Consider the following 25619-nt stretch of genomic DNA (forward strand, 5'->3'; position numbering starts at 1 on the left):
CTTACATTGATGCCACTTTATTATTGTGACTGGTAATATTTACAAAATGGAAATAATTTATTTATTTCAACATAAAATGTTAACTTATTTGCAATGAAATAAAGAAAATTATGCTATTTTTAAAAAAAAAATTATAATTGCCACATCACACTACTTCTTTTTGTGTGGTGGGAACATGTGAGATTTACCAGTCTGAGTCTGATAACTGCACCTCAACTGTCTGTACTTCTACAGAGTGTCAGCGCAGAGCCCCCCGTCAAATGATCACAATAATACTGAGTAACATCAATGTAAAAACTTAACAACTCAGAAATGGCAGCAAATCTGATAAATCATTGTCTACATTTTCTGCTCCAGATGACCTCCCCAAAAACTTCCATTGAGTATTGTTAACACAGTTTTGAATCACTCTGTATTAGAATGGAACTTACTTAGGCAATACTAGTCTTGTCCTCTTCCACATCCATGTACAGGCTTCCTGATCCCCAGAGAACACGATTCTTGGTGACTGGAATGAGCCATATTAACACTCCAGCAACAACTATCCAGACTCCAGCCACGTAGAATGATAGATCCCAAGATAGTGTGATGTCAAATATCAGACCTGTGAGATACAAGTTAAACAATTAAACGCGAGCTATTCAGTATGAATTAAAGCAACGAAAGAAAATGGCTGTTTACTGGGTTATAACTCTGCGTAGTATGGTAGAAGTTTACTGACGTTTCAGAGGTGCTTACTGCCTTCATCATATACAGTTTAATGCACAAAGTTATTGCTTGGTATTAATAAGCGTCATAATCATGTCAACACAAGAGTAAATAACAGAAAAGATATGTCATGTCATGTCATGTCCTTTAAACTGTGTACTAGAATGCTTTCTTTAAATGTAGAAACAGTTGGTGGAGGTGAGGGAAATGCGTTCCCATACATTTTCCTACGTAATATCAGAATCTGTATGCAGGAAGTTTGCTCTACCAAAATTTTAATCATTTCCACTGTCATTTTGTTTATCTTTAACACATGTATGCCGGTCGTAACTGTCAGATGAACAAACATGAAACCTAAAAGTTAAACTGCAAAGTTATGGAATTTATGTGAGCACAGAGTTCCAAGCTTTATTTTGCTGTTCTGGATATTTCTCAGGAATTTTGATATCTATGAGTGATGTGTTCTAGGATCCATCCAAATTACATGTATGTTAGTCCAGCAATAATCATGACTTGAAATAAATACAGTGCCACTACTCTGATCTGGAATGACGTGGCAAGTAAGATTCTGAATCTGATTTTAAAGTAAAGAAACTGTTATGTAATGAATGCTGTACAAACACCCCAAAGGACAGCTAGCTATCTTCAGACTCACTGCCATGAAAACCTCAAATCGTACCTCCCAGAGGTGGTCCCAGCAGGTTTCCAATGCCTTGGCACAGCAAAACGAGACCGTAAGCCGTCGTGAACCTCTCTAGAGGAATCAGCTGCACCACTATGGGGGGGGTGAACGAGAAACTGGATGCAAAGAATGCACCAAACAGGGCCACTGTCACAGCGAGCAACCAGTAGTTCTGGACAAATAATGGCATCGCAAGTGTTGTAATTCCACATAGAACTAAGTTTACTGCATAAGTCTTGGTCACGTTCATCCACGCCTGATCTCCGGCCCAACCCAAAAAAATCTGTTGGAATAAGATGGTAAACATGTCTTCAATAATAATTTGACTCGTATCCTCCTAAAAGTATACTGACCAGATTTTGGATACAGAAATTCAAACTTATTCACAGAAGAGACTTGTCTTGATCCGAATTCTCCAATATTGTACAACGAGATCTTACCATGCCTAAGAAGTTGGTGAAGCCAATGATACTGAGCATAGTCGAGGCTTCCTGTTCAGTGTAGCCGTTGCGGACCATGAGTTCCGCTAGGTAGAAGTACGGAATAATAAACCAAGTGAAGAGCAGGATTGTACCAAGAGACAAAAGTAGGAAGTGCCACTCCAAGAACATTGAGAAGTCCACCATATCCTTCAGCAGATCCAGGAAGTCAGCGTACCATTTCTGCGTGAAATAAAAATGGTTTAAACTGGATTTAGAAAATAAATAATGAATAGGGTAAACCATTTGATTAAATGAATTAATTTCTTTGATGCCAATGATGATGACCTCTTGAGGTTGAAACGTGTTTGGCAATAGCGTCTCTTTTATAGTGTTAATAGTTGTTTGTTTGCTTATTTTATATTCTATAATGCACTACACGGTATGCAAAGTTTTAAGATCATAGTCACCGATTAATAAAGAAACAAAAAATTCTTTGGGAAAATGGGGTTGTTGGAGGTGGTAGTTGTCACTTGAAGTAAGCAGAAGAGCAGGGACCCTTTTCAAAATGTTAGCTACACTAGAAACAAACATCTGTGGTCCTCAAGGAGATGAACATTCATGGTAAAGGACAGTGGTATAGCAATCTCTGCAGTATTGTTTACTAATCGACCTAAGTTACTTAAATGAACCGTTTTATATATCATCAGGAGGGAGGATGACTGTGAATGGTAGTAGGGATGGATTTGGTGGGATACAGTCATGATCAGTTTCGGGTTACTAACCCTGTATTCGAGCTTAAAAATCTGTACTCCTCTCCCAATATTGTCAGGGTGATTAAGTCGAGAAGAATGAGATGGATGGGGCATGTAGCGCGCATGGATGGGAGAAGAGGTGTGCACCGGGTATTGGTCGGGAAGCCTGAGGGGAAGAGACCGCTGGGGTGACCTAGACGTAGATGGGAGGATAATCTCAGGCGGGATCTATGGGAGATAGGAGTTGAAGGAGACTGGATTTTGTTGGTCCGGTGGAGGGCTTTGGTTAATTTGGTGATGAACCTTCGGGTTCGGTAAGCCATCTAGTTAGTTAACCTTATATTTGCCTTGACAGACCAGGGGAAAATGTGAAAAACCTCAGTCAGGATGATACATAACTTGATTGAGATCTGAACCAGCTACCTCCCAAATACACTGATACAATTTGAGCTAATGAGATTGTTTGTTGTTTATCAATAAGTTTCTTTTGTCACAGTAAACAAAAGTTTGTGATGTGAGACTTGATGTTTTCATGACAGTGAGGATGTCGACGTTGTTCTTCGGGTTGTGATGCCACATAGAATCAGATACTGTCTTGAACCCTGAAGATGGTGACAGTATCTGGTATCTACCTATCAGTCTGTGTGGTGTCACAACCAAGAACAACACAATCAAAGTTTTGTGACTTTGAGGGGCACTAATAATAGTTATTACTTTAATTTTGAGAATCTTTAACACCCAGGGATAAGTGATGTCAACTGTCTGCGTACCTGATTGACTTTATGTTACCCTCAGTATACAGAGTACCTCTGGCTGTCAGATATTGACTTCAGTTGGTCCAGTAGATGAAAGCTCATTGTGAGGTGTGGAGTGCTTGATACTGTACCGGTTCTCACCGGTTGATTCTTGAACACTCCTTATCCTAACAACTGACATGTCCAACATTTTAATCTGTCAGATATGTATATTCAGGAACTGATATGGTCTATTATGTCCGCACACAGTATACCTATAAAGCGCGCTTTGCCAGAAGAATTTAATAGAGAATGTAATTTGTATTAAAATTATATATAAGCTGATAGTATTTCTATGAAGACACTGGGATAATCGTGTCTGCCTATTTTATGAGGTGGGGGTCATTTCAGAAGGCCTCTGACCCTACCTTATATCCACCTTGAAAATGACAAATGCAATTTTTGTGGAAATGTCTGTTAACGCCAAATATTTGACGCAGCTCTTACCTGAAAGTCAAAGTTATACGCTGAATTTCTATTAACAATATTTAATGATGATGAGCTGCTTGTGTTTCGCTCTTACCTCTTCATTCTCCTTTGCGATGGTTGTCATGGAATTGCGGTAAATATCAGGACAGGACGAAGCTCTGAGCCGATATTTGTGGATATTCAGCATGGCTCCTCGGTACATCACGGAGTTTCTGAAAAACAGTTACAAAAGTTTAGTTACATTTCTAGATTTGATTTTAAAAGAAAAACGTCTGTTCTTGGAAATATCCCCCAAGGGTCAATACACAGATAAGGTATTGAGACAGAGATAGAGACTTTGAAACCTTTGTGTCATACTAATGGATCACTAAGATAACAATAAGGAATCCATTGGATTCTTAATACTGAGTAATCACTACCACTACTTATAAGCCCAATACCAAAAGTGCAGGACTTCAGAAGCGAGAGTTTTGGTATTCATTCAGTGAGATTTCAGGTTCTAATGTTGGCAAATATGAGGATGGCCCGTCTTCTGGGATGTTGCACTGTGTATTCTGGTAAAAATTGGAAGATGTTTCAAAGCTGCTTACAACCTCCATCATCAGGGCAGATGACAAAGGCAGTATGAACCTCTGAAGTGCCAACAGATTTCTACCAGACTATGCAGTGCAACAACATTTAAGATGACAGTCATCTTCGATAAACTATGAATTAATGTCACTTTTACGACTTTATGAGAGGTTGGAAAACAGCGTGCTGAGGAAATTATTTTGAAAGAGTGAAGTAACAGGAGAATGGAAGAAACTTCATAATGAGAAACTTGATAATTTGTGTTGTTATGTGATCAAATGAAGGCCGATGAGTTGTGCGAACATATAGCATACGTGTATAAAATTGCAGCCAGATTGAAGGAGACCCACAACATCTTAATGTTGCTAAGGCAAACTAGATGCTATGTTAAGCGAAGAAGTGGAATGCCACGAGTTGAAACTGATCGCCAGCTCAAAACGGGGTCGTCAGCATCCGGATATAGGCGGATATTACCGAAATATTTGTGAAAGCCTGACACGACAGGGTACAGCATTTTGGCTGGTTCCACACGGAATGATCATGGCCGCGCGACTGTTGTGAATGAGTGATTCGCCATTGACGACCAATTCGTACCTCCTCAGTCAGTTTAAAAATGGATGCAGGAGAAGTGACAATAGTTCTATATTTTTATAGCTGAGTGCACCACAAAAATGTGAAAACAAAGTTTTTGGGTGCAGTTCTTTAAACACAAGTAAAGCTGTCCCACTATACGCCACGTAGGCGCTTGGGGGGAGAGAAGATATAGCTCCTACTCATTCTTGACCTCGGCACTAGATGGGGGGGTGAGTGGTCAGCATCACGCCCCGGCCGGTTTTACCCCCGGGAAAGGACCCCGATACTCATTGGATACGAGGCTGGGTGGGCCCCAGGAACGGTCTTGACGCAGAGGCTAGAGGAAAATGGAAATAATGTTTACAAATGCAACGTCACTTCGGTGGTAGCGCGGTCAAACCGGTCGCGAGGAAAGTGGCTTGTTCAAACCAGCGGCGCCACCAGAACGGACCGTGAACTGGCCACGCCACGCCGTTTGGAAGGTCATGGTATATAGTGTGTATGCAACACGTTTTAAAATTAGAACCCAAGCAAGTTACACCGCCACAATCCGGATATACACGGTATTGTCTGGTGTGTGTCGGCCTGCCATCCACACGTACGAGGTATGATGGAGTGGGGGGGGGGGAGTTCAGTTTGTGCGTACCCCCCTCCCACCCCTCCACAGTATTTCTAACTTATGTATGAACTCGTCATGGTGCCAGCCATGAAACTGGTTACACTGACTGCTCCACGGAACATAATCCACCTCCGTCAGCTGGTTCAGAAATTCCACGCCTTGTGGACGTTCAGTGTGTCGTGATGATTTTCATTCTTATACTTTGTCTTAGTAGGCCAGGGGTGGAAAACTAAGGCATGGCGAAAATCATCAATGATATTCAGGTACAGGGTGTCCAACTGAGGAGTAAAGTTTACAACCCCGAGAACAAAGACTGACGACTCAACTAAAGCACTTTATCTCGCCAAGACAGACGGCCTGATCTTACTAGCGGCACAGAAATCAACTTACCTGTGTACTCGAATGTTCTGGAGGTAATGCGGAGACTGGGTTGCAGCGAAGATCTGTTTCTTGATTGTCGGTCCCGATTCATGTTTGTCGTGCTTTTTTACCGATGACTTTGGGGATCTGGTGATGATTGCGATGGCTTTGTGTTCGTCTTGACCGTGGCCCTCCAGAAGAGGTGTGCTTGCTTGATCCTCTGAGTGATGATGCGATACTTCGGCAGGAGCGTGCTTGGTTGCTTTGATGGCTGCAACCGGTACACGAGCAGGCAATATGGAGCTTTCTGGAATTGTATTAAGCTTCCCATTGTCACTCAGACTCCTGCACATCAAGAGACTGGGATAATTCTCCAGGATCACGTTGTAAACTCGTTTGTTCGATCCCAGTGACTCCAGAACTTCCAGCGGCACCTGCCAGATACACATTGGAGTTTTTGTTTAGATTGTCCCATTAGAGAATTTCTATGTCTGTCGTCGGAGAAAGGATATTTTCTCGTAAATCTCGTATGTAGCAATGTCATCTGTGTAGAGGCATAATTCTGCACTATTTTGAAAGGCGTAGTATAACTGTAGAAATTAATGCAGGTTTCGTTTAATTTTAAGAAGATATCTCGTTGTAAGGTATAGTCGGCGGAGTAGTTTTTGGTCCGGTGGAATTTTCAAGGGTAAGGCTAGGAGCGAGTCACTTGTGCGATAGTATAATGCTGACTGCACCGAGGAGCTTATCGGACTGAACGCCCAAACAAAAGAAACACACTGACCGTGCCACCTCAGGTACACAGAGTAGGCCCGTCCGCCAGCTCCGATAGCTTCTCCACTGGCCAAGAACTATTGCGCCGACTATAGCAGAATACTTCACAAAAAGGAGTTCTTTACAGTAGATAGTATAAGGTTCAGCGGCGTGATCTTGTGAACAAATCGAGGCTAGTGTAATGATTAACGAAAAATAATGATCTGATAGCGTTAAAAATTGTAAAAACTTTACGCGGGCCGGATAAAATGTGACGGTAGATCGGGGGACGTCCAAGACAGATTTAAATTAAGAATTGCTAATTTCACTCAGAATATTCTCTCTCTCTTTTGTGCTGCGTACAGAATAAATCCGTCGTCTGTTAAGTTCTACGTACATCCGGCTAACACCGGGTTTTTGCTCTAATATTAATATCTCTCGTGTGTACGGAATCACCCATTACCTTTTGAACCACAAAAATATGCACATTTATTACTGGTGACACCGGATTCTGAATAATTCCCTAGTAGCAACCAAACTAATTTAAGCAGAAATAGACTAGTGTCTTGGCAATCTCGATTGGTTTATTTTAGTTCGACTACGTCATTATCATTGCTGGAGCGTCTCATATAATACGAGAACCGGCAGTAACCGGTCAGTTTACAAAGATGTGTTTTATTTGTTAGTTTGAAAATTAAAAAGTGATGACAAGGTCTCTTTTAAATTTCTATCGTTACATGTTTAAGATTAAAGATGTCAACACGACAAGAACATGTCTGAAGTGACTGCTTTAAAACACGTTGTATCTTGAACAATTCATTTTCATGGGATAATGGCTGGGGAATTTTCTAGTTGCCATTGGAACGTTTTAACTAAATGCAGCTGCAGAAACCAACTTGAGGTGGATGCCAGGCACAAGACGTGAGCATATAAAATGAGCTGGGCTGTCATTGTGGAAGGTCAAGGTTATTATGAAAGGGCGTTCTATAAGAGTTCGATGTGTAATGTGACGTGTTTATTTAAATGTTTGTAATCGGACTTTGAGGTCACTGTTTTATTTTTCTCATGCATACGTAAAATCAGTCTGCCGTTCACTCATTGTAATTGAAAGTAAATGACCAATACACTGTATTTTCTGTCTTGCCTGTATTGATTTTCATAGCATTTAGCTGGGGAAGCCGGTTTTAGATTTCTTCATAGGCAAGGCATTTCTGTACGTCATTTCCACGTGCAAAGCATCTGTGGTCCACCCAACCTCTAATCCAATTGGAACTGGACTTAAAATTAAAAGAAAAAGTTTATACTTTTATTATAAGTTTAAAAAAATGTCAATGCCTGAAGATCTTTGTAGTCATTGGACGTACAAAAGACGCAGACTGACAGATTTACTATTGTCGACACAGAAGCTACAACCGCCAATGGAATGGGCACAGGGAAACGTCTTCTTGGGGCGTCTGTACCGAAGGTTGCATAAGCGCGCCTGTCAACTTCGTTATGTCTGAAACAATTAGAGAGCGGTTGGACTGATTTTCATTAGATCTGCCACCAGCTAGTTTTACTAAAATTTGTCGGCGTATTTTTCCTATGCAGATCTCGTGCTTAGATCGCCAGATATTTATCGGAGGGAAAAATTTTTTTGAACGAAATTTGCAGGAAAAAAAAATTAAACACATTTTATACCAGACACGGTTTTATGGAAGTTCGAAAGACTTGAGGTTTTGGAGATAGCTAAACAAGAAAGGGGTTTTATGCTGTGTCACCAGATTAATTATCATCAAACGTGAGAGAATTCAGAGGCAGTAACAGAATGTCAGATTGCGCTGTGATTACATTTCCTGACTTTGTTATCTATTGGCACAATGTCCAAAGTCACATACAGTTAGCTCAGGGTTGGACTAATTTTGTGTGAATCAGAAGTTATATACATGAATGAAACAACCAGAAGGCACCGTGTTTGGCAAAAGTCGTGCCACTGAGTCTGTCAACTTTATAGGTCACGCCCACTTTTCCACGACACAGCGCCAATTGAACGCAAATGTATTGAATGAAATACGTACGAATAAAAATGTTTCGCTGTACTACAGATAGTATGTGCTTGCAGACCGTATTCCATCCAGGTCGCAGAGTTTTGTTATGACACTCGTTTTCTTTTAGGTTCGTACTAATTGGTTTGCATCGAACTGCTGGGAACGTGAAAATATCTTTGTGGGTTATTGTGTGTGTGTGTAAGTTTCGTATTTGCATCATCATGTAGAACATTTTTAAATTCAATCGACCAACTTGTAGCTTAATTTTTTTTTAAACCATTTATCGAACCCTAATAATTTATTTACCTTAAGGATCACATACGAGTAATTGTTGATGGAGCGACAAACTCACCTTCTCTTTCTGATTTATATAAGTGGGAAGGTTTACGACTGATCTGGACGAAGCAACCCGTTGAACACCAGCATGTGGTTCATCTTGTGATGGCAAAGTGGTGTTACCAGCAAGTACTGTGAGCAGATACTCCGGTGCCTGACCACTCTTGAGCATCTTCCGGATTTCATCTACTCCTGGGAAGTCACTGTCAACCCCACTTCTTCCAGAGATTGATCCACACGAAGACGTTCCTCTGGTAGATTTATTGCCAGCTGCTAGCCTAGCTGACTTCTTCTGTTCTTGAATCCACCACTCAGGGTCTCTCATCACTGCGCCACACACGCACATGTTGAAGAAGGTCCCTGCCAGTAGGAGAACTGTCCCTCGCCAGCCATATTCTTCGATGAAGAATTGTGTCATCGGTGCATACACAAAGGTACCTATACCTGTCCCGCAGGCCCCGAGCCCGGTAGCTAGAGCCCTCTTCTTGTCAAACCAGTAAGCGATGCTCACCACCGCAGTGACGTAACATAGCCCTAAACCCAATCCTGCTATGAGCCCGAATGTAGTGTACAAGAGTTCGATGGAGTTAACGAAGGCGCTCATGGTGAAGCCAATTCCGGAAATGATCCCGCCTATAATTGTCATGGTTCTGCAGCCATAACGGTCAACCAGCGCGCTGCCAATAGGGCCTGACAGTAGTGGCACAGCCATGAAAAGACTTCCGATCCAAGCAGTTTTACTCTTGCTTTCACCGAAATACTCAAGAAATTCGATGTAGAGCAAACCGAAGGAAAAGCTAATGCCATCAGCGACCATACTGATTACCAACGATGATAAGACAACGACCCATCCCCAGCCGCCATCAGGTACTTTATTACGACCACCTTCTTCTTCTTCTTCTTCTTCACTACATGAGTCGCTGCTGCTGAATATGGAATCTACTTCATTTTCAACGTCGTTATCGTCTTGAAATTTGATAACAGCGCCATCGTAGATAGGATTTTCCGTTATAACAGTTCTTAGGGGAGGTTTGTCGGCGGAAAGGACGTTTCCGTTCTCGGTAGGTGGAGGAGGATTAAAGCCGGTGTTTTGTTGTCTGGGAATTCGTCGAAGTTCTGCCGATGGCGTCGACGGGCACAAGGCTGGCGGTTCGCAACCGATGCTGGATAAGGTCGGGGAGAAATCGTTGGAGCTGAAACTCACGGTTCTGGAAGGAACATCCTGACCAATACCGCTGCTGGTTACTGATTTGTTTGGAGGTGAGGTTGGTGCTTCGTCTGTGGTGGCAGGTGTCTTTGGCGTAAGCGCTGGACTTAAACTTGGCGAGTCATTACTCCAGCCCAAGATTGGTGCCATACCTCCGCTCTTTCTATGTGGCAGTGGTTCCATTTCTAGAAATTAAAAAAAATCCGGACCCTTTTCTATTTTCGAAAGATTTCTCTGCTTTGTTAGGTCAGTCTCTTGGTCACAGTCTGATCCGTTAATGTGAAATTAAATATTAGTTTGTATATTGAAAAGCATTTAGGGTGTATTACGAGAATTGTCTTCTGCGGTGATCAGTTTCGACAGAAAATTAAAATAACCGAAACAATTAAGATGTTCCTAAGTGGCGAAATGGACAATAGATAATTAATCGTTTACACTTCATTAATTTTGTTGTACTATGCTCATTATTCAAATAATTTGTTACAGTCTCTAAATTACAGCACTAATGTGGGGAAATAATACAGTCTGAGTCCATCTTCGTGGCCAACCTTGAAGATCTAATGGGAACTGATGATGATATCGGTTCAGGTGGTTCAGAGTGTTCGAACTCTCTCTCGCGGTATCAGAGTCAACAGTTAAACTGAAACTTCTTGAGGTAATATTATGAAGATGACAGTAGTGATTATACGGATGCTCACAAAGTGTATCAGAACGTACGACACCGAAATTTCTCATCAATGACCGGTTGAAGCGTTGAAACAAATGGGACGACGAAAACAAAAACAACAGATGGGATGTTTCTTCAGTTTTTGTAGCCTTGTGATTGTAGTCGTGGCAGTGGATGTCGTTTCTTGAGGCTGACACAATATCTGGAGGACAGTTGATATAGTTTTGGAGATCAGTCGATTCTTGTGTCCCCTGCGATAGGAGGACGGCTGCGGCAATGGATGTGTTATACCACGAACACACCATACGTCAAAGTATGTTTCCTGAAACAAGAGGAAGATTTTAATTACTTTCAGTGGGCAATAATAAATTGGGGGGGACTGTTTCTCGAGGAATAGGCCAGAGTTCCGCGCTAAAGACAATTGCAAGCTTATTTCAGAGATGTGTACTGTCTTTATCATGAAGGCGATGAGGGTCCTGATGGAGAGAGCAAGGATATCTGAAACGTCGGTAAACTCCTTCCTGACTACCCAGAAGATAACCATCTTCATGCTCGTCACAGTAGAACCTGAAGTCTCACTCGATAATTCTGTTAGTGACGGACAGATATCGCGGAATCCGCTTACTGTCAAAAGTTACTTTTATCCTGGGTGACAACGGTTCTGATTCGGAGGGGCGAAGTCCCGCCAATGCATTTTGTGCTGCCTTCAAACATTTTCTGCGATATTGTGTGACAATGTCTGATGAGAAATAGTTGCGTATCGTTACTCGTCAATATCGGTGTGAGCAACTGTTCAGCTCGTTGAAAAAAAAAGCCAGATCAAGAACTTGGACGCGTCTTACTGATGGACCTTACGTCAGTAGCTCACAGGTGACCGACTATTTTGAAGATATTATTGATTGATATGTGAACCTGTTAGTAATAATGAGTACCATTTTCATAAACTGCCATGAACATTCACGAAACTAAGCATACGTAACCTCGTGGGCCGCGAGTCGATACGCAAAGGCGTCTGGAAAAGTTTGAGCACTCCTAGTATAAGCCTAAGCCTCCGGATATATCTTGAGCCACATGAATCCGGTCCACAACTCATACCACTGTTTCCTTAATATCTATTTTAATATTATCCTCTCACACGTTCAAGTCTCTTAAGTAATGTCCTTTATTCAGATTTTAAGTCAGCATTTAATATGTATTTCTCATCTCACTGATACGTGCTTCATGCCCAGTTAATCTCAGTTTTAATCGATTTATATTAATATTAATAATATAGTGTAGTTGCGTCATATTGTGACTTATTAAATTAAAATTAATTATTTGGTTTTTCCGTCAAATCACAATGTATTTAAAATAAGATAATTAAAATAATTAAAATATCATTCTGTGTTCCATATCGAATAATCGATTTACAATTGGAACATTTACAACATGTTTCGGTTTTATTAAACCATCATCAGGTGTAAAATTATATTAATAAATTTAAAACTCAATTACAATTTTTTACAATTTTAATATATTAATATTATTTGGCGAACAGCACAAATTACAAGTTCCCCATCATGTATCTTTCTTCATTCTGTAATTATTTCCTCTGTCAGGTCCAAAACAGATGTATGCCGGTGTGTACGTATATATTTTATTTCTTTTGGAACAAATGGCGGTGAATCGTGTATCTAATGGAATAGCCTGTGACGTAATTCTTACGTCACATTCATGCCGATCTGCGTCACAAGGTATCCGTTATGGACGGACACAGCGAGTCTCACAGTACAGAACACGGCCGCATATAAAAAATATGGGTTCAAGATCTGCAGTAGTTTTTTCCCCAGAAATTAGCACTGCCCGGTGCGTTATGCAACGTTTGTTTACGGACATAAAGTGCCTTGCCATAGTGCACGCAGTTAGTCACCGGTTTCTCACCGTGGAGGCTTGCGTTCGCGCCCAGGTTAGTCGATGATGGACAGAGTGACTCTGGGCCAGGTTTTGTTTTCGTGCATAAACCGATTTTCCCCGTTAGGTACACATTACAGGACAACATAACAGCCATAAAAACGCTGGCATACATCCGTGACTCGATCGGTAGACCAACACGCGAACTTCGTCATAGCGACCTCGAATGAAGCGAAACCTTGGCTATGGCGTTTACTAAATAAATGCCCGTAAACACATGTTTTTCTTTTTCTCTTACAAAGACATGCATCGAATAACCAGTTCGATTTTAACGACATCTGGCACCCTGTTCTCACCCAACTGCGAAGATTTTAATGGGACTTTCTCCTACTCTCGGTGTGAACGACCCTTTTTAAACAATACCGAGTGACTTTGATTACTGTAACTTCTCAATTATATATTTTATTTAGTGTTCTGTCTGACGACAGGTCCATATGAACAGGATCCTTCCATCCTTTTCTCGGACTGGGACCTGTTCATATACGTTCTTGGCAGATGATCCAGAAGTGGTTTGCCATTGCCTTCTTCTGTGTGTGAATGGAGTAATTTTTGGGATGCCACGGAGGAAAACTCCGTGTTGCCTAGACCACGGCCTTGCCCAACACAAGTTATAAATTCGGGCACCGCCGGGAATCGAACCCGAGACCCCAGGATTACAAGGCCAGCGTTCTAACCGCTAGACCACCTCATCTTATTATTATTTAGTGTTCTGTCTGACGACAGGTCCATATGAACAGGATCCTTCCATCCTTTTCTCGGACTGGGACCTGTTCATATACGTTCTTGGCAGATGATCCAGAAGTGGTTTGCCATTGCCTTCTTCTGTGTGTGAATGGAATAATTGTTGGGATGCCACGGAGGAAAACTCCGTGTTGCCTAGACCACGGCCTTGCCCAACACAAGTTATAAATTCGGGCACCCTCGGAAAATGTATGGAAAAAGTACAGTAGCTTAAGTAACAGGCTTCGAAAACTGACAGATGGCTGAAGGTGCATTGAAAATAAAATTGCTAAGTGTTGAGGATAAGTTAATGTGATAAAACAAACTGAGAGTGGAAATAAGAAAGTTGATGTGTGCTGGGAGTTTGGTTTACGTAATTCCACAATTCAAATTGCATGGAAAATAAGATCTGGTTTATATTTAAAGTGAATTTTGGTGCTGTACGAAATTATCATATATATTTCTTTTTGAAATATGATTTAATCCCTTCATCGGTTAGTACTTTTTATAACCGAGTCTGACTATTTTAAATGTCAAAGTTACGATGTCGAAATCTTTGGTATTTTCAACGATGATTTTGGCGTAATAACTTAATCGGTAGGAACCTGTATTCGCCACATATTAAAGAAAAATAGACGTACAGAGTCATAGTTAGTTATATTTGTAGGCCACCATGAACTTAGGTTAGTGGAGTTTTTCTTACGGTTTTCTAATTTAATTTGAAATACCAAGAAAATTGAATGTGCTAATTAAAATGTGTTTGAGCGAAATTTATGATTAAATTTTACACGTATACAGATAACGAACGAGTTTTCAGTTACCACAAACTTTGAACAAGCAAATGCTTTAACCCTGTAAGTACGATGCAGAAGAAACAAACAAACAAACAAACAAACAAACAAACAAGAATTAATGCCAAGTTTTCTACACCGTGAGTGTTGTCTCAGTGGCGTTATTCTTATAGGACCTTAGACGCCAACAGTCAATATCAAGGGCGACCTTATTACGTCAGTGCGTTGCTATGACTACGTAACCTTGTTGCCAAAATAAACAAGTTGCGTAAAGTTACATTTTTATTAAGTGTTTGTATCTTATTCAACTTAGATTTTCGAAATAACCAACATTTTACTATGAATATTTCTTGCCCGTACATTAAGTATTGTTTGTGGAAGATTATAAGCGTTAGTTTTCCTTATTATTTTGAACATGTGAATGGAGTTTAATTTTTGTTTTGTTTTAAACGTATAAAACAACTTTTACAATTGGCAACGAAAGCATGGCGAAGCGTTTTCAATGATTCAAGCTCATGGAAGGACTTTGAACAGCTAGCTTTGCTACGCTGCTAGTTCTGAGCCGTCTTCACTCATCCAGCAGTCGCCAGACTGATGTGTACGCGGTGCATGGACACCCTGTTGTGATGACCTGTATTGATCTTGCAAATCCCGCATCCCTCGCGTCTCTAACCTCGCCTACAGAGTAAAGCATTTGTACAATCTAACCTTTACGTGTCACCTTTTCGAGTATATTTCCTCAACAAATCCAATGCAAATAGCTTTTATGGAGCTTTTGTTTAAAGTCCCACAGCAGTTCCGCACGACCTTTCATCTTTACAGATTATTATGCTTGTAGAATGGAGAACAGCATAAAAAATTATATCACATTAATTGTCTTCTTCTAATTTGATTCATGCCATTAATTTAAGGGTACTAATTTGTGGGAGATAATATTAATATTTATCTTGGAGAAATACGTTGTGGTATGAAATGGTCTGAACTGACCCCAGGTTAATTAAAAAAAAAGATTCTATTATAGTCTGTTAGACATCAGGAAATGGAATAAGAAGATAAATTTAGAGAACAAATGAGGAACAACAGGATTTTTTAGAGAAGCCAACAGGAATGTACTTTAATATACCTCTCACTCAAATAGTAAAGGTGGGCCTTATAACACGGAAAAGAGTTTAAAATATTATTGTAGATAACACAAACGTGTTTTAGAAACGAAACAATAATTCTAATACAATGAAGGTACCAAGAAAAAGTATTAAAATATATATACCTAATACATTTTTATGGAATGTGTTCCATGGTGTTAGTTATTTTCTTATCTCCATCTTGTTTTTGGCCGCATTTAAATTTTATTTTCGTCAAAATTACATTTTCCTTCGGAGTATCTTATCGGCCCGTACCTGATATGTAAAATTCTCTAGTAGTAAGTTATTTATATAGGCCTATTCTACACTGTACTCATGTTCGCATTTTTGTACTTTCACTTTTTGTTTTCAAGGACGTGTGAGGTTATACATTTTCTTGAATAACAGATATCTTTTCGCAGCCATAGAAAACAGCAGGTAAAATCCTTCTTCGTTTTCCATGAATCAGAGGCCATCTGGCCTGTTGACACCCTAGATGTATTATCAGGCCATCGAAATACCTCTCTACTCACACAGGACAACAGACCACACGAAAACGTGTGTTCTCATACGGGATTCGAATCCGTGTACTGTTGTGTATTGCACCGCATATCCACTGTGATCGGCGGGTAAAATTATTATTGCACATCGAGCGACCAGAAAATATTCGAGAACCTCACCGATCCCCCGTCCAAGGAGTCCTATCAAATGCGATTCAAGGGAATGGCCCGGTTGGTCGTGTCGAAACATCACCCGAAACTTTGCTCGTCTACAGAGCCCGTCTAGTAATGATTGTACACAAAATTTCAGCTGCTGATACGCTGTGCAAGGGTGCGAAAAAATTGATCAAAATTCGAACGTACATTTAAAAATCGCCCTGATGACGGAGGCAGTATGACCTCCGAAACGTTGGTAAACATCGACCAGACTACACAGCGCAACAACCCAGAAGACAGAAATCTTCATCGCCCTGATGACGGAGGCAGTATGACCTCTGAAACGTTGGTTAACATCGACCAGACTACACAGCGCAACAACCCAGAAGACAGAAATCTTCATACTCATCGCCCTGATGATGGAGGCAGTATGACCTCTGAAACGTTGATAAACATCGACCAGACTACACAGCGCAACAATGAGCCGGGATAGCTCAGTCAGTATAGTAACTAGCTACGGGCTGGACGACCGGGGTTCGATCCCCAACGGGGGCAGAGGATTTTTCCTCTAGCGTCTGCGTCCAGACCGGCTCTGGGGCCCACCCAGCCTCCTCTACAATGGGTACCGGGGGTCCTTTCCCGGGGGTAAAGCCGGCCGGGGCGTGACGCTGACCACTCACCCCCATCTAGTGCTGAGGTCAAGGAAGAGAGGAGCTATACCTCCACTCACCCCAAACGCCTACATGGCGTATAGTGGGACAAACTTTACTTTACTTTACACAGCGCAACAACCCAGAAGACAGGAATCTTCATCGCCCTGATGACGGAGGCAGTATGACCTCTGAAACGTTGGTAAACATCGACCAGACTACACAGCGCAACAACCCAGAAGACAGAAATCTTCATACTCATCGCCCTGATGATGGAGGCAGTATGACCTCTGAAACGTTGATAAACATCGACCAGACTACACAGCGCAACAATGAGCCGGGATAGCTCAGTCAGTATAGTAACTAGCTACGGGCTGGACGACCGGGGTTCGATCCCCAACGGGGGCAGAGGATTTTTCCTCTAGCGTCTGCGTCCAGACCGGCTCTGGGGCCCACCCAGCCTCCTCTACAATGGGTACCGGGGGTCCTTTCCCGGGGGTAAAGCCGGCCGGGGCGTGACGCTGACCACTCACCCCCATCTAGTGCTGAGGTCAAGGAAGAGAGGAGCTATACCTCCACTCACCCCAAACGCCTACATGGCGTATAGTGGGACAAACTTTACTTTACTTTACACAGCGCAACAACCCAGAAGACAGGAATCTTCATCGCCCTGATGACGGAGGCAGTATGACCTCTAAAACGTTGGTAAACATCGACCAGACTACACAGCGCAACAACCCAGAAGACAGAAATCTTCATACTCATCGCCCTGATGACGGAGGCAGTATGGCCTCCGAAACGTTGGTAAACATCGACCAGACTACACAGCGCAACAACCCAGAAGACAGAAATCTTCATCGCCCTGATGATGGAGGCAGTATGACCTCCGAAACGTTGGTAAACATCGACCAGACTACACAGCGCAACAACCCAGAAGACAGAAATCTTCATCGCCCTGATGACGGAGGCAGTATGACCTCTGAAACGTTGGTTAACATCGACCAGACTACACAGCGCAACAACCCAGAAGACAGAAATCTTCATCGCCCTGATGACGGAGGCAGTATGACCTCTGAAACGTTGGTTAACATCGACCAGACTACACAGCGCAACAACCCAGAAGACAGAAATCTTCATACTCATCGCCCTGATGACGGAGGCAGTATGACCTCCGAAACGTTGGTTAACATCGACCAGACTACACAGCGCAACAACCCAGAAGACAAAAATCTTCATACTCATCGCTGTGAAAACCTCAAATCTTACATTTTTAATAATTCTTATATAAGATAAAGTACCTGTGATATTCTAAAACGTTTTTACGAGCACATAATTATCTACTCTACGACGCACTTCGTCTACAAGCTCTTTCCGCAATAACGAAAGCGGATTGTAACACAAAAATGCCGAGTAAACATATGACGCAATTAGTTTCCTAGGTAACATAACAATGCACGCAAGCTGACCGCTGTTGTCGGTCCATATTTACACATTGTTGATATGGATCTTACACATCTTCGTAATGTTGTTTTGCAGAATGACCCTTCCGTATAGACGTATTTACGTCAAAAATTGAATTTGTATTAGAAAGAAGACAAGCTTAATTCTCTTCCAAGAGTTCACAAATGCAAATGAAAACCCTAAATGTTATAAGCAATAATAATAATAAATAGGATGCACTTAAGTCACTCTTACTTCCACCCGCAAAATAAAATGGAGAGAGTGAAGGACAGTGTCAAGAATTTCTTAGTAATTCACAGAAGTTAAGTACTTTTACTGAAAGACTTTCAAAAGCACAAAAGTATCTCGTCTACGAGCGATTCACAGCTCAGCTCTTTCCATAATGACGAAAGCGGATTGTTGACGCCAATACAAACTAATGCGACAATGCCGAAGGAAACTATGTCTGATGTTCCTGCGGTACTCTCCAGGCACTCTTCGAGTAATAAATAAGCCCAAGCATTGTGCCGTGCAGTCTCGCAGAAAATTGGCCGACATTTCAGAAGTGCTTATTGTTTCCATCGGTGATGATGGAGGCATTAAGAAGCTTTGAAACAGGTCAGATTCTACTAGACCAGTGGTATTCAACCTTTTTTGTTCGCGTACCCCCAGATATAATTTCTCTTCAACTTTGTACCCCCAAAGTTGTTGGTGTATAATTAAAGTTATACATAGTATATAATTACATTTAAAATAAATTAAACAAATTACATTACTGATTATTCAGCGTTTATCATAAAATAATATATTTTTTTAAAATTTCACGTACCCCCAGATATAATTTCTCTTCAACTTTGTACCCCCAAAGTTGTTGGTGTATAATTCAAGTTATACATAGTATATAATTACATTTAAAATAAATTAAATAAATTAAATTACTGATTATTCAGTGTTTATCATAAAATATTTTTTTTTTTTTTACAATTTCACGTACCCCCAGATATAATTTATCTTCAACTTTGTACCCCCAAAGTTGTTGGTGTATAATTCAAGTTATACATAGTATATAATTACATTTAAAATAAATTAAATAAATTACATTACTGATTATTCAGTGTTTATCATAAAATAATATTTTTTTTTAAAATTTCACGTACCCCCAGATATAATTTATCTTCAACTTTGTACCCCCAAAGTTGTTGGTGTATAATTCAAGTTATAGTATATAATCATAGTATATAATCTACATTTAAAATAAATTAAATTACTGATTATTCAGTGTTCATCATAAAATGATATACATTTTTTAAATTTCACGTACCCCCTAAGATGTCTTCGCGTACCCCAGGTTGAATACCACTGTACTAGACTACTCGGCGCAAAATACCAGAAAACAGTCATATTCAAGTCTGTTATGACATTTGTTACAAGTCCTTGGACGGGATATCCATCTCATGGCTTTAACAAGACGGAAGCTCGTTAATATAAATCCAGGCTCCGAGTGGGTTTCGAACTCGGATTTCTTATTGTCTTTCATAAACATTTTAAATTTGCCACACTTCTGAAGGACTTTTGTCTACGTCCTGCAGTCTAGTGACGATGCGTAGATAACATTGTTAAATTTTAAGTTATCTAATACAAAGGACTGCGTCCGTCAACAGAGCTTCTGGGGCCCGCTGCCCTATTGCAGGAGATACTGTCTGTTGACTAGCGCTGTTCAGCGGAAGAGTGAAGTTGCCTAATCTTACGTCTTTGTTTTGTTTTTTCATTTTCAGATTGGCGCATATATCACGCTGGGTTGTGAAATGGCCTGGCTGCTTTCCCGCCAAGCGTTTCAAGGTAAGATCACGAATACACTTCGCATAACATTACCCACTGATATCGTAATGAGATTATAATTCTTCGAAACAATTACAAAATGTCGGCGGCTTCAAGGTTTTCTCCCGTTCCCAAGCCACGCCAAGGGATGAGCGGTTTTCTCTGGTTCAAACCAGTTTTGTAGAAAATGTTAATGTTCTGTTGGCCATCTGCATCACAGTTCTATACGATATGCCAGTGCGTCTGTTGGCCAGCCGAGGCGACATGCAATTGTTGAACTACGTACGACAAATTTTCCACAACTTTTGATTTAATACTTCGCAAAGTGGAGTCTGTTCATCGACACCCGTGGAATACAGACTTTATCAGACTAGAACCCATTAACATATGTTTTAGGTTAAATGTTTAATAACGCTGTTTCAGTTTAGCGTCAGATGAGCTTTGATTTCTCGTAATATATAATTACAGCATGTCATGAGGAACCCCATGGAAAAAGGCCAGATTAGTATTTTCTCAGGCTCGGATTCGAACCGAGAAACTCAGGAATGTAAATCGTATGCCTGACCGCTGTGCTAACTTAACCTGCTCGGCTATAATTTTTAATAACCAGGTGCGTCATCGCTGCAAATGACGTATGTAAATTTTTGGACGTATTTAGCGTAAACATTGTCTCCCTTGAGGGCACGTTCTCAACAAGTGAAATGATCTAGATAGGTTGTCTTGTAGATGAACTAGCTTCGTTATCTGTTTTTTATGTTTCTTTAACGTTTTACAATTATATTAGTGTTCCCTAGGTGGATTATTTGTTTTTATTTATATTTCTTCATTTTTTGCTCTGTGTTAATATTGTTTCTATTTTGGGTTTGCCTGTACTTGGCAGTTACATGTAATACTGTACATGTATAAGTTTAGTTAATCCGTTTGTTTACTATTATCCATTATTATTTCATTATTATTGTATGTATCATCAGTGTTTGCCTGTTATTAGCTTCTTGCTGTTGGCAAACACGTAAATAAATTAATTGAATTGAATTGAATTATTCATAGTGCCAGTTAATCACGTGGTACGTAAACGTTGCTTCATTGCTGCCAACGACACAGAGCATTGATGAAAGAAAGCCAGAATTGAATGCCAAGTGTCTAAAAATACACATCATATAGAGGAGGTCAGAGTTTGAAACATCGTTTGATCAAAATAATATCAGCAAGAAATATGACGTTTGTAATATACAGGTGAATCTCGATATACGCTCAGGTCGCGTTCCTGCTATTTGCCGTGTATATAACAAAAAAGAGGAAATTTCATAATCGCCTTTTGATGTGAAACTGACGCCAGATGCTTAGCTTGTCATCTACATCACATTCCGTGATAAGCCAAGATAAGGTTAGAAGCAGACTTCAAAATTTAGGCGGTGGATAGAAATACAAATTTGGATATACAAAACCGCGGTTAGCGAAAGCGCGTAAAACTAAGTCAACTGTATTCTCTCAGCAGCCAAGTTCAACCGTGTCGCGTCTAATTTACATTCTGTAGATATCGGCAGGGGAATCGGCCATTCTGAGATGTTTATCGTGGTTCTATTCAGTTCCTTCACTCGTATTTCAAGTGTTTATTAAACCATTTTACCGATATGAGGTTTCAAGTGCGTTGCATATTCTTTTATGAAATAGCATATTCGCGCTTTATAGTTAAGCAATGACAATATCTTATCTTTCGTGATTAGATTATGTAATATATACACACAGGTTAATCTTACTTAGTTTTTTGTTCAACATGTGTTATGTTTTGTGTTCATATGGCTCCACTGTTTCACTCTGTCTCGGTGTGACTGGTTCCTGGGCCTTTGTGAAAGCGGCGAGGTTTTCCTTAGAGCCTTTTGGGTTCAGTGAAGTTACTAGGTCTGGGGACCCACACCCCGTACGTCATAAACTTTGAAGTGCATCTTGTTTCCCCAAACCCTGCTAATCCCGTGGTCTCGTGTGTATGCAGGTTTCGATGGTTTAAATATCTTTTATACCCGAACACTTCACAGTCACATGTGAATTAAAGTGGAACCAATCCGACGAGCTGATCGTTTGATTTAAATGTGTTAATTCATGTAATCGGAACGTCAGTTTATTCATCGCCAAAGTCAGTCTCCTGCCGCCGCCCGCTTTTCTGCAGCGCACTCAGATTACACGCCTCTGAGGTTTCTGTTTTTGGTCAACTGAGCGCGTCCGGGAAGTTGAGGACTCGTCAGTTTCTTTACTTCAATTTTTTCTTTCCATCATCATTTCTGTTTATTTAATATTTTGTTTAGTAGGATATGGCGTTCTTACAGCTGCTAGTACGAAGATGGCAGTCTTCTGGGTTGTTGCGTCTGGTAGAAGTTTCCAGCGTTTCAGAGGACCTTGCTGCCTCCATCATCAGGGCGATGTAGGCGGCAGCAAGGGCCTCTGAAGACAGAAGATTCAGAAAGCCTTCTCTCCCTCTCAGTTGTTTTTCACAAAGAAAGTGGAACAAGATGAACTTCGTAGATCAATTCCATATGACGAAGTGGCAGGGCGTGGTCTGGGGCCTGTAACGTTGTTGAGACGCGAGCATTTGGACGGGGGCAAAGGAATGTGATGTCACGCCTTTCAGTTCCTGACATGTGATGTGATATCGCTTTGTGACTGGTGGATGTTATTATTCTGTTCGCATAACACTTCAGGTTTTATATTGATACATTTGTTTTAATTCTCATCTAAATAGATGTATATTGAAGTCTGTCCACAAAAATAGTTTTTTCCGAATGGTCCTTTTTTTTTTTTTTTTTTTTTGTAGTGTTCTGTCTGACGACAGGTCCATATGAACAGGATCCTTCCATCCTTTTCTCGGACTGGGACCTGTTCATATACGTTCTTGGCAGATGATCCAGAAGTGGTTTGCCATTGCCTTCTTCTGTGTGTGAATGGAGTAATTGTTGGGATGCCACGGAGAAACCGGGGAAGAAGCCCCCGGAGGAAAACTCCGTGATGCCTAGACCTTATTACAGATATAAATATTCAAGACGCCCTTTCTTCGACGTCAGGGTCCTTTGCTGTCATACTATATATATGGTAACTTGGACGAGCTTTGGGGTGGGGGGGTCTGTCGACAGGTGAAGTGTCGATAAAATAGGCGGCTGTAGTCACACTGGAAGTGGTTCCGACAGAATCCTAGGGGCCCGTACTCCCTCCGACTAGTCTGACGAAACCAAACCTTCATCTGCCACCGCGTGTAGTCACAAATCTGAAATAATATGGACCCGTTTCGGTTTTTTAACAGACTGATGTACTTTTAATCCGACCACTCGAGAACTGTTTGAAGTGTTTAAAGTCTAGCCCGTCGCAATGTGTCCACTGCAGCATCAAGTAGTTTCCTTCGGGATCGGTTGAATGCGCTTCTCGTTATAAACGGGGGTTGCGTTCCTTTTTTTTTAGTGTTCTGTGTGACGACAGGTCCATATGAACAGGATCCTTCCATCCTCTTCTCGGACTGGGACCTGTTCATATACGTTCTTGGCAGATGATCCAGAAGTGGTTTGCCATTGCCTTCTTCTGTGTGTGAATGGAGTAATTGTTGGGATGCCACGGAGAAACCGGGGATGCCACGGAGAAACCGGGGAAGCCCCCGGAGGAAACCTCCGTGTTGCCTAGACCACAGCCTTGCCCAACACAAGTTATAAATTCGGGCACCGCCGGGAATCGAACCCGAGACCCCAGGAAGGAAACCTAAGGAAAAGTACTGCAGTATTTGCGACATCTCTTTAAAATGTGATGCTAATATGTTGAGGAACAGTAGCACAGCCTTCTTGATGTAAAATCCTTTGTGAAAAAGTACCACATTGCTCTCGATATATCGAACTCAACATCAGTACTTGCAATACGTGATCTTCATACCATGGGATATTTATTATTGCTTTAGTTCAGATATCCTTTGTGCCGGTGATGTTATCCTGAGGAAAAGTACCACAATGTTGGTGATGTTGGTATTGTCCTTGGTAACAGGATTGTTCTGGTGATGTATTGCATAACGCTCGCTGTGATTGGGATAGCGTCACGCTCTTATCATTTCTGTTTCTTCGTATTCGTAAAATTAATAATACAGCGCGAGATTCTAGATAACTTGACTGAAAGTTTTCTTGGAACATTGAACACGCAGTCTGTCATACAGATCACAATCGGGAAAGGTCCAGACGCTGAAGTTTAAATCCGTGGTGGACAGAACTTGCGGGGTTTCTTAGAAGTTAAAATTAACTGACTCTCAAGGTTTACCACCGGTGACAGCATAGAACTTGAATCATGGTCGGTTAAATCCAGTTTCATTACTATCCTCAACAACAGAAGTTTCTAAAACACAGTTTCTCCATCTTTTCCTGGTCTGTAGCAACATCCACACATTCTTGTGAGTTCCATAAACGACACCCAAATCTTACATAATATTATAGTTTTGTGTATTTCAGTAGTTAGGATTTTGGATTAGAGACGAGAAGAAATAATTCTCGATTAAATTGTAACTCTTCATGTCTTGGCGAATGCCATCACTAGAAAGGACACGAAACATTATTTTGTAAACTTACGACGTGGAAGGGTGATAAGTTACAGCCGAAATGATGTATCTAGGAAGTCTATCCAAAGACAGCCTTGACTTTCCTTTGAAAACGTCAATGGAATTTTCAGTCGGTATAGTGACTAGCTACGGGCTGGACGACCGGGGTTCGATCCCCGACGGGGGCAGAGGATTTTTCCTCTAGCCTCTGCGTCCAGACCGGCTCTGGGGCCCACCCAGCCTCCTATCTAATGGGTACCGGGGTCCTTTCCCGGGGGTAAAGCCGGCCGGGGCGTGATGCTGACCACTCACCCCCATCTAGTGCCGAGGTCAAGGAAGGGAGGAGCTATACCTCCTCTCACCCCAAACGCCTACATGGCGTATAGTGGGACAAACTTTACTTACTGCTGTTATTTTGATGGGAGAAAAATGGCTCTGTCAACCAGAATGAAATGACTTCAGGAAAACGCTTCTCATGTGACTCAGGTTTCTTGGGGCGTTTCGTCTTCAACTTGTGAGGGCTCCTATTCACGCTGAACTACTTAGGTGATCATGGTTCCTATCTTGAAGGTTCGTTTGACCTACTGAGCGTCCACTAGTGGTCAGTTACTGGGTTTCTTAAAAGAAGTGTCCGTCAGAATGTTTCATCTCAGAAATCACTCAACAAATCTAGATCACGTGTCGTCAGTTGTGTGTATTTCATTTTAACAACGTTAAACAAAACTGGTGGCATTAAGATCTAACGGTATACTTCTGAGGTAGGGACATCGTAAGAATGATGAACCCCAGACCTCCCAACAACAATGCCGGTGTTGTATTCCTCATATTTACAAATCGTTGTCTTTGTAAACTTTAACAGAAAGAAATCGGAAAAGTTCATTGGATCCATCTGTAACTTGAAAATTCTTAAGAAAGATCTAAAAATATGTAGCAAAAGAAAAATTTGATCTGTTTAAAACAGAAAACAGATCGTAAATATATATTATTTAAATCTTGTCCGTCTAATCACAATAAATTCTTAT

The 25619-nt window shown here is 41.1% G+C and overlaps 2 protein-coding genes across 4 annotated transcripts in view; one reads left to right on the plus strand and one right to left on the minus strand.

Moving 5' to 3' along the window:
- The window catches only part of step (cytohesin steppke), a 167125-nt gene that overhangs the window by 7335 nt on the left and 134171 nt on the right, over window positions 1–25619 (plus strand). The window contains exon 2 of the mRNA XM_022082795.2: window positions 20003–20066. Coding sequence (XP_021938487.1) covers window positions 20033–20066 — 34 coding nt within the window. The 5' untranslated portion in view covers window positions 20003–20032. The remainder of the gene's footprint in view (window positions 1–20002; window positions 20067–25619) is intronic.
- LOC110839018 (monocarboxylate transporter 9-like) overlaps window positions 1–25619 on the minus strand; it is a 36969-nt gene that overhangs the window by 5630 nt on the left and 5720 nt on the right. Inside the window, exons 1-7 of one of the 3 annotated variants that reach the window (XM_087349837.1) lie at window positions 18086–18165; window positions 9042–11221; window positions 5940–6343; window positions 3882–3999; window positions 1831–2052; window positions 1388–1673; window positions 432–604 (exon numbers count right to left, since the gene is read on the minus strand). In XM_087349837.1, coding sequence (XP_087205963.1) covers window positions 432–604; window positions 1388–1673; window positions 1831–2052; window positions 3882–3999; window positions 5940–6343; window positions 9042–10415 — 2577 coding nt within the window. In that variant the 5' untranslated portion in view covers window positions 10416–11221; window positions 18086–18165. Of the gene's footprint in view, window positions 1–431; window positions 605–1387; window positions 1674–1830; window positions 2053–3881; window positions 4000–5939; window positions 6344–9041; window positions 11222–18085; window positions 18166–25619 lie in introns of those variants that run through there. The other 2 variants (XM_087349838.1, XM_087349836.1) reach the window with 2 other exon arrangements.

Source organism: Zootermopsis nevadensis, unplaced genomic scaffold, assembly GCF_977971745.1.
Source record: "Zootermopsis nevadensis isolate Lab colony 2312 unplaced genomic scaffold, Znev_1.0 Znev_ptg000016l, whole genome shotgun sequence".
Lineage (NCBI taxonomy): Eukaryota > Metazoa > Arthropoda > Insecta > Blattodea > Termopsidae > Zootermopsis > Zootermopsis nevadensis.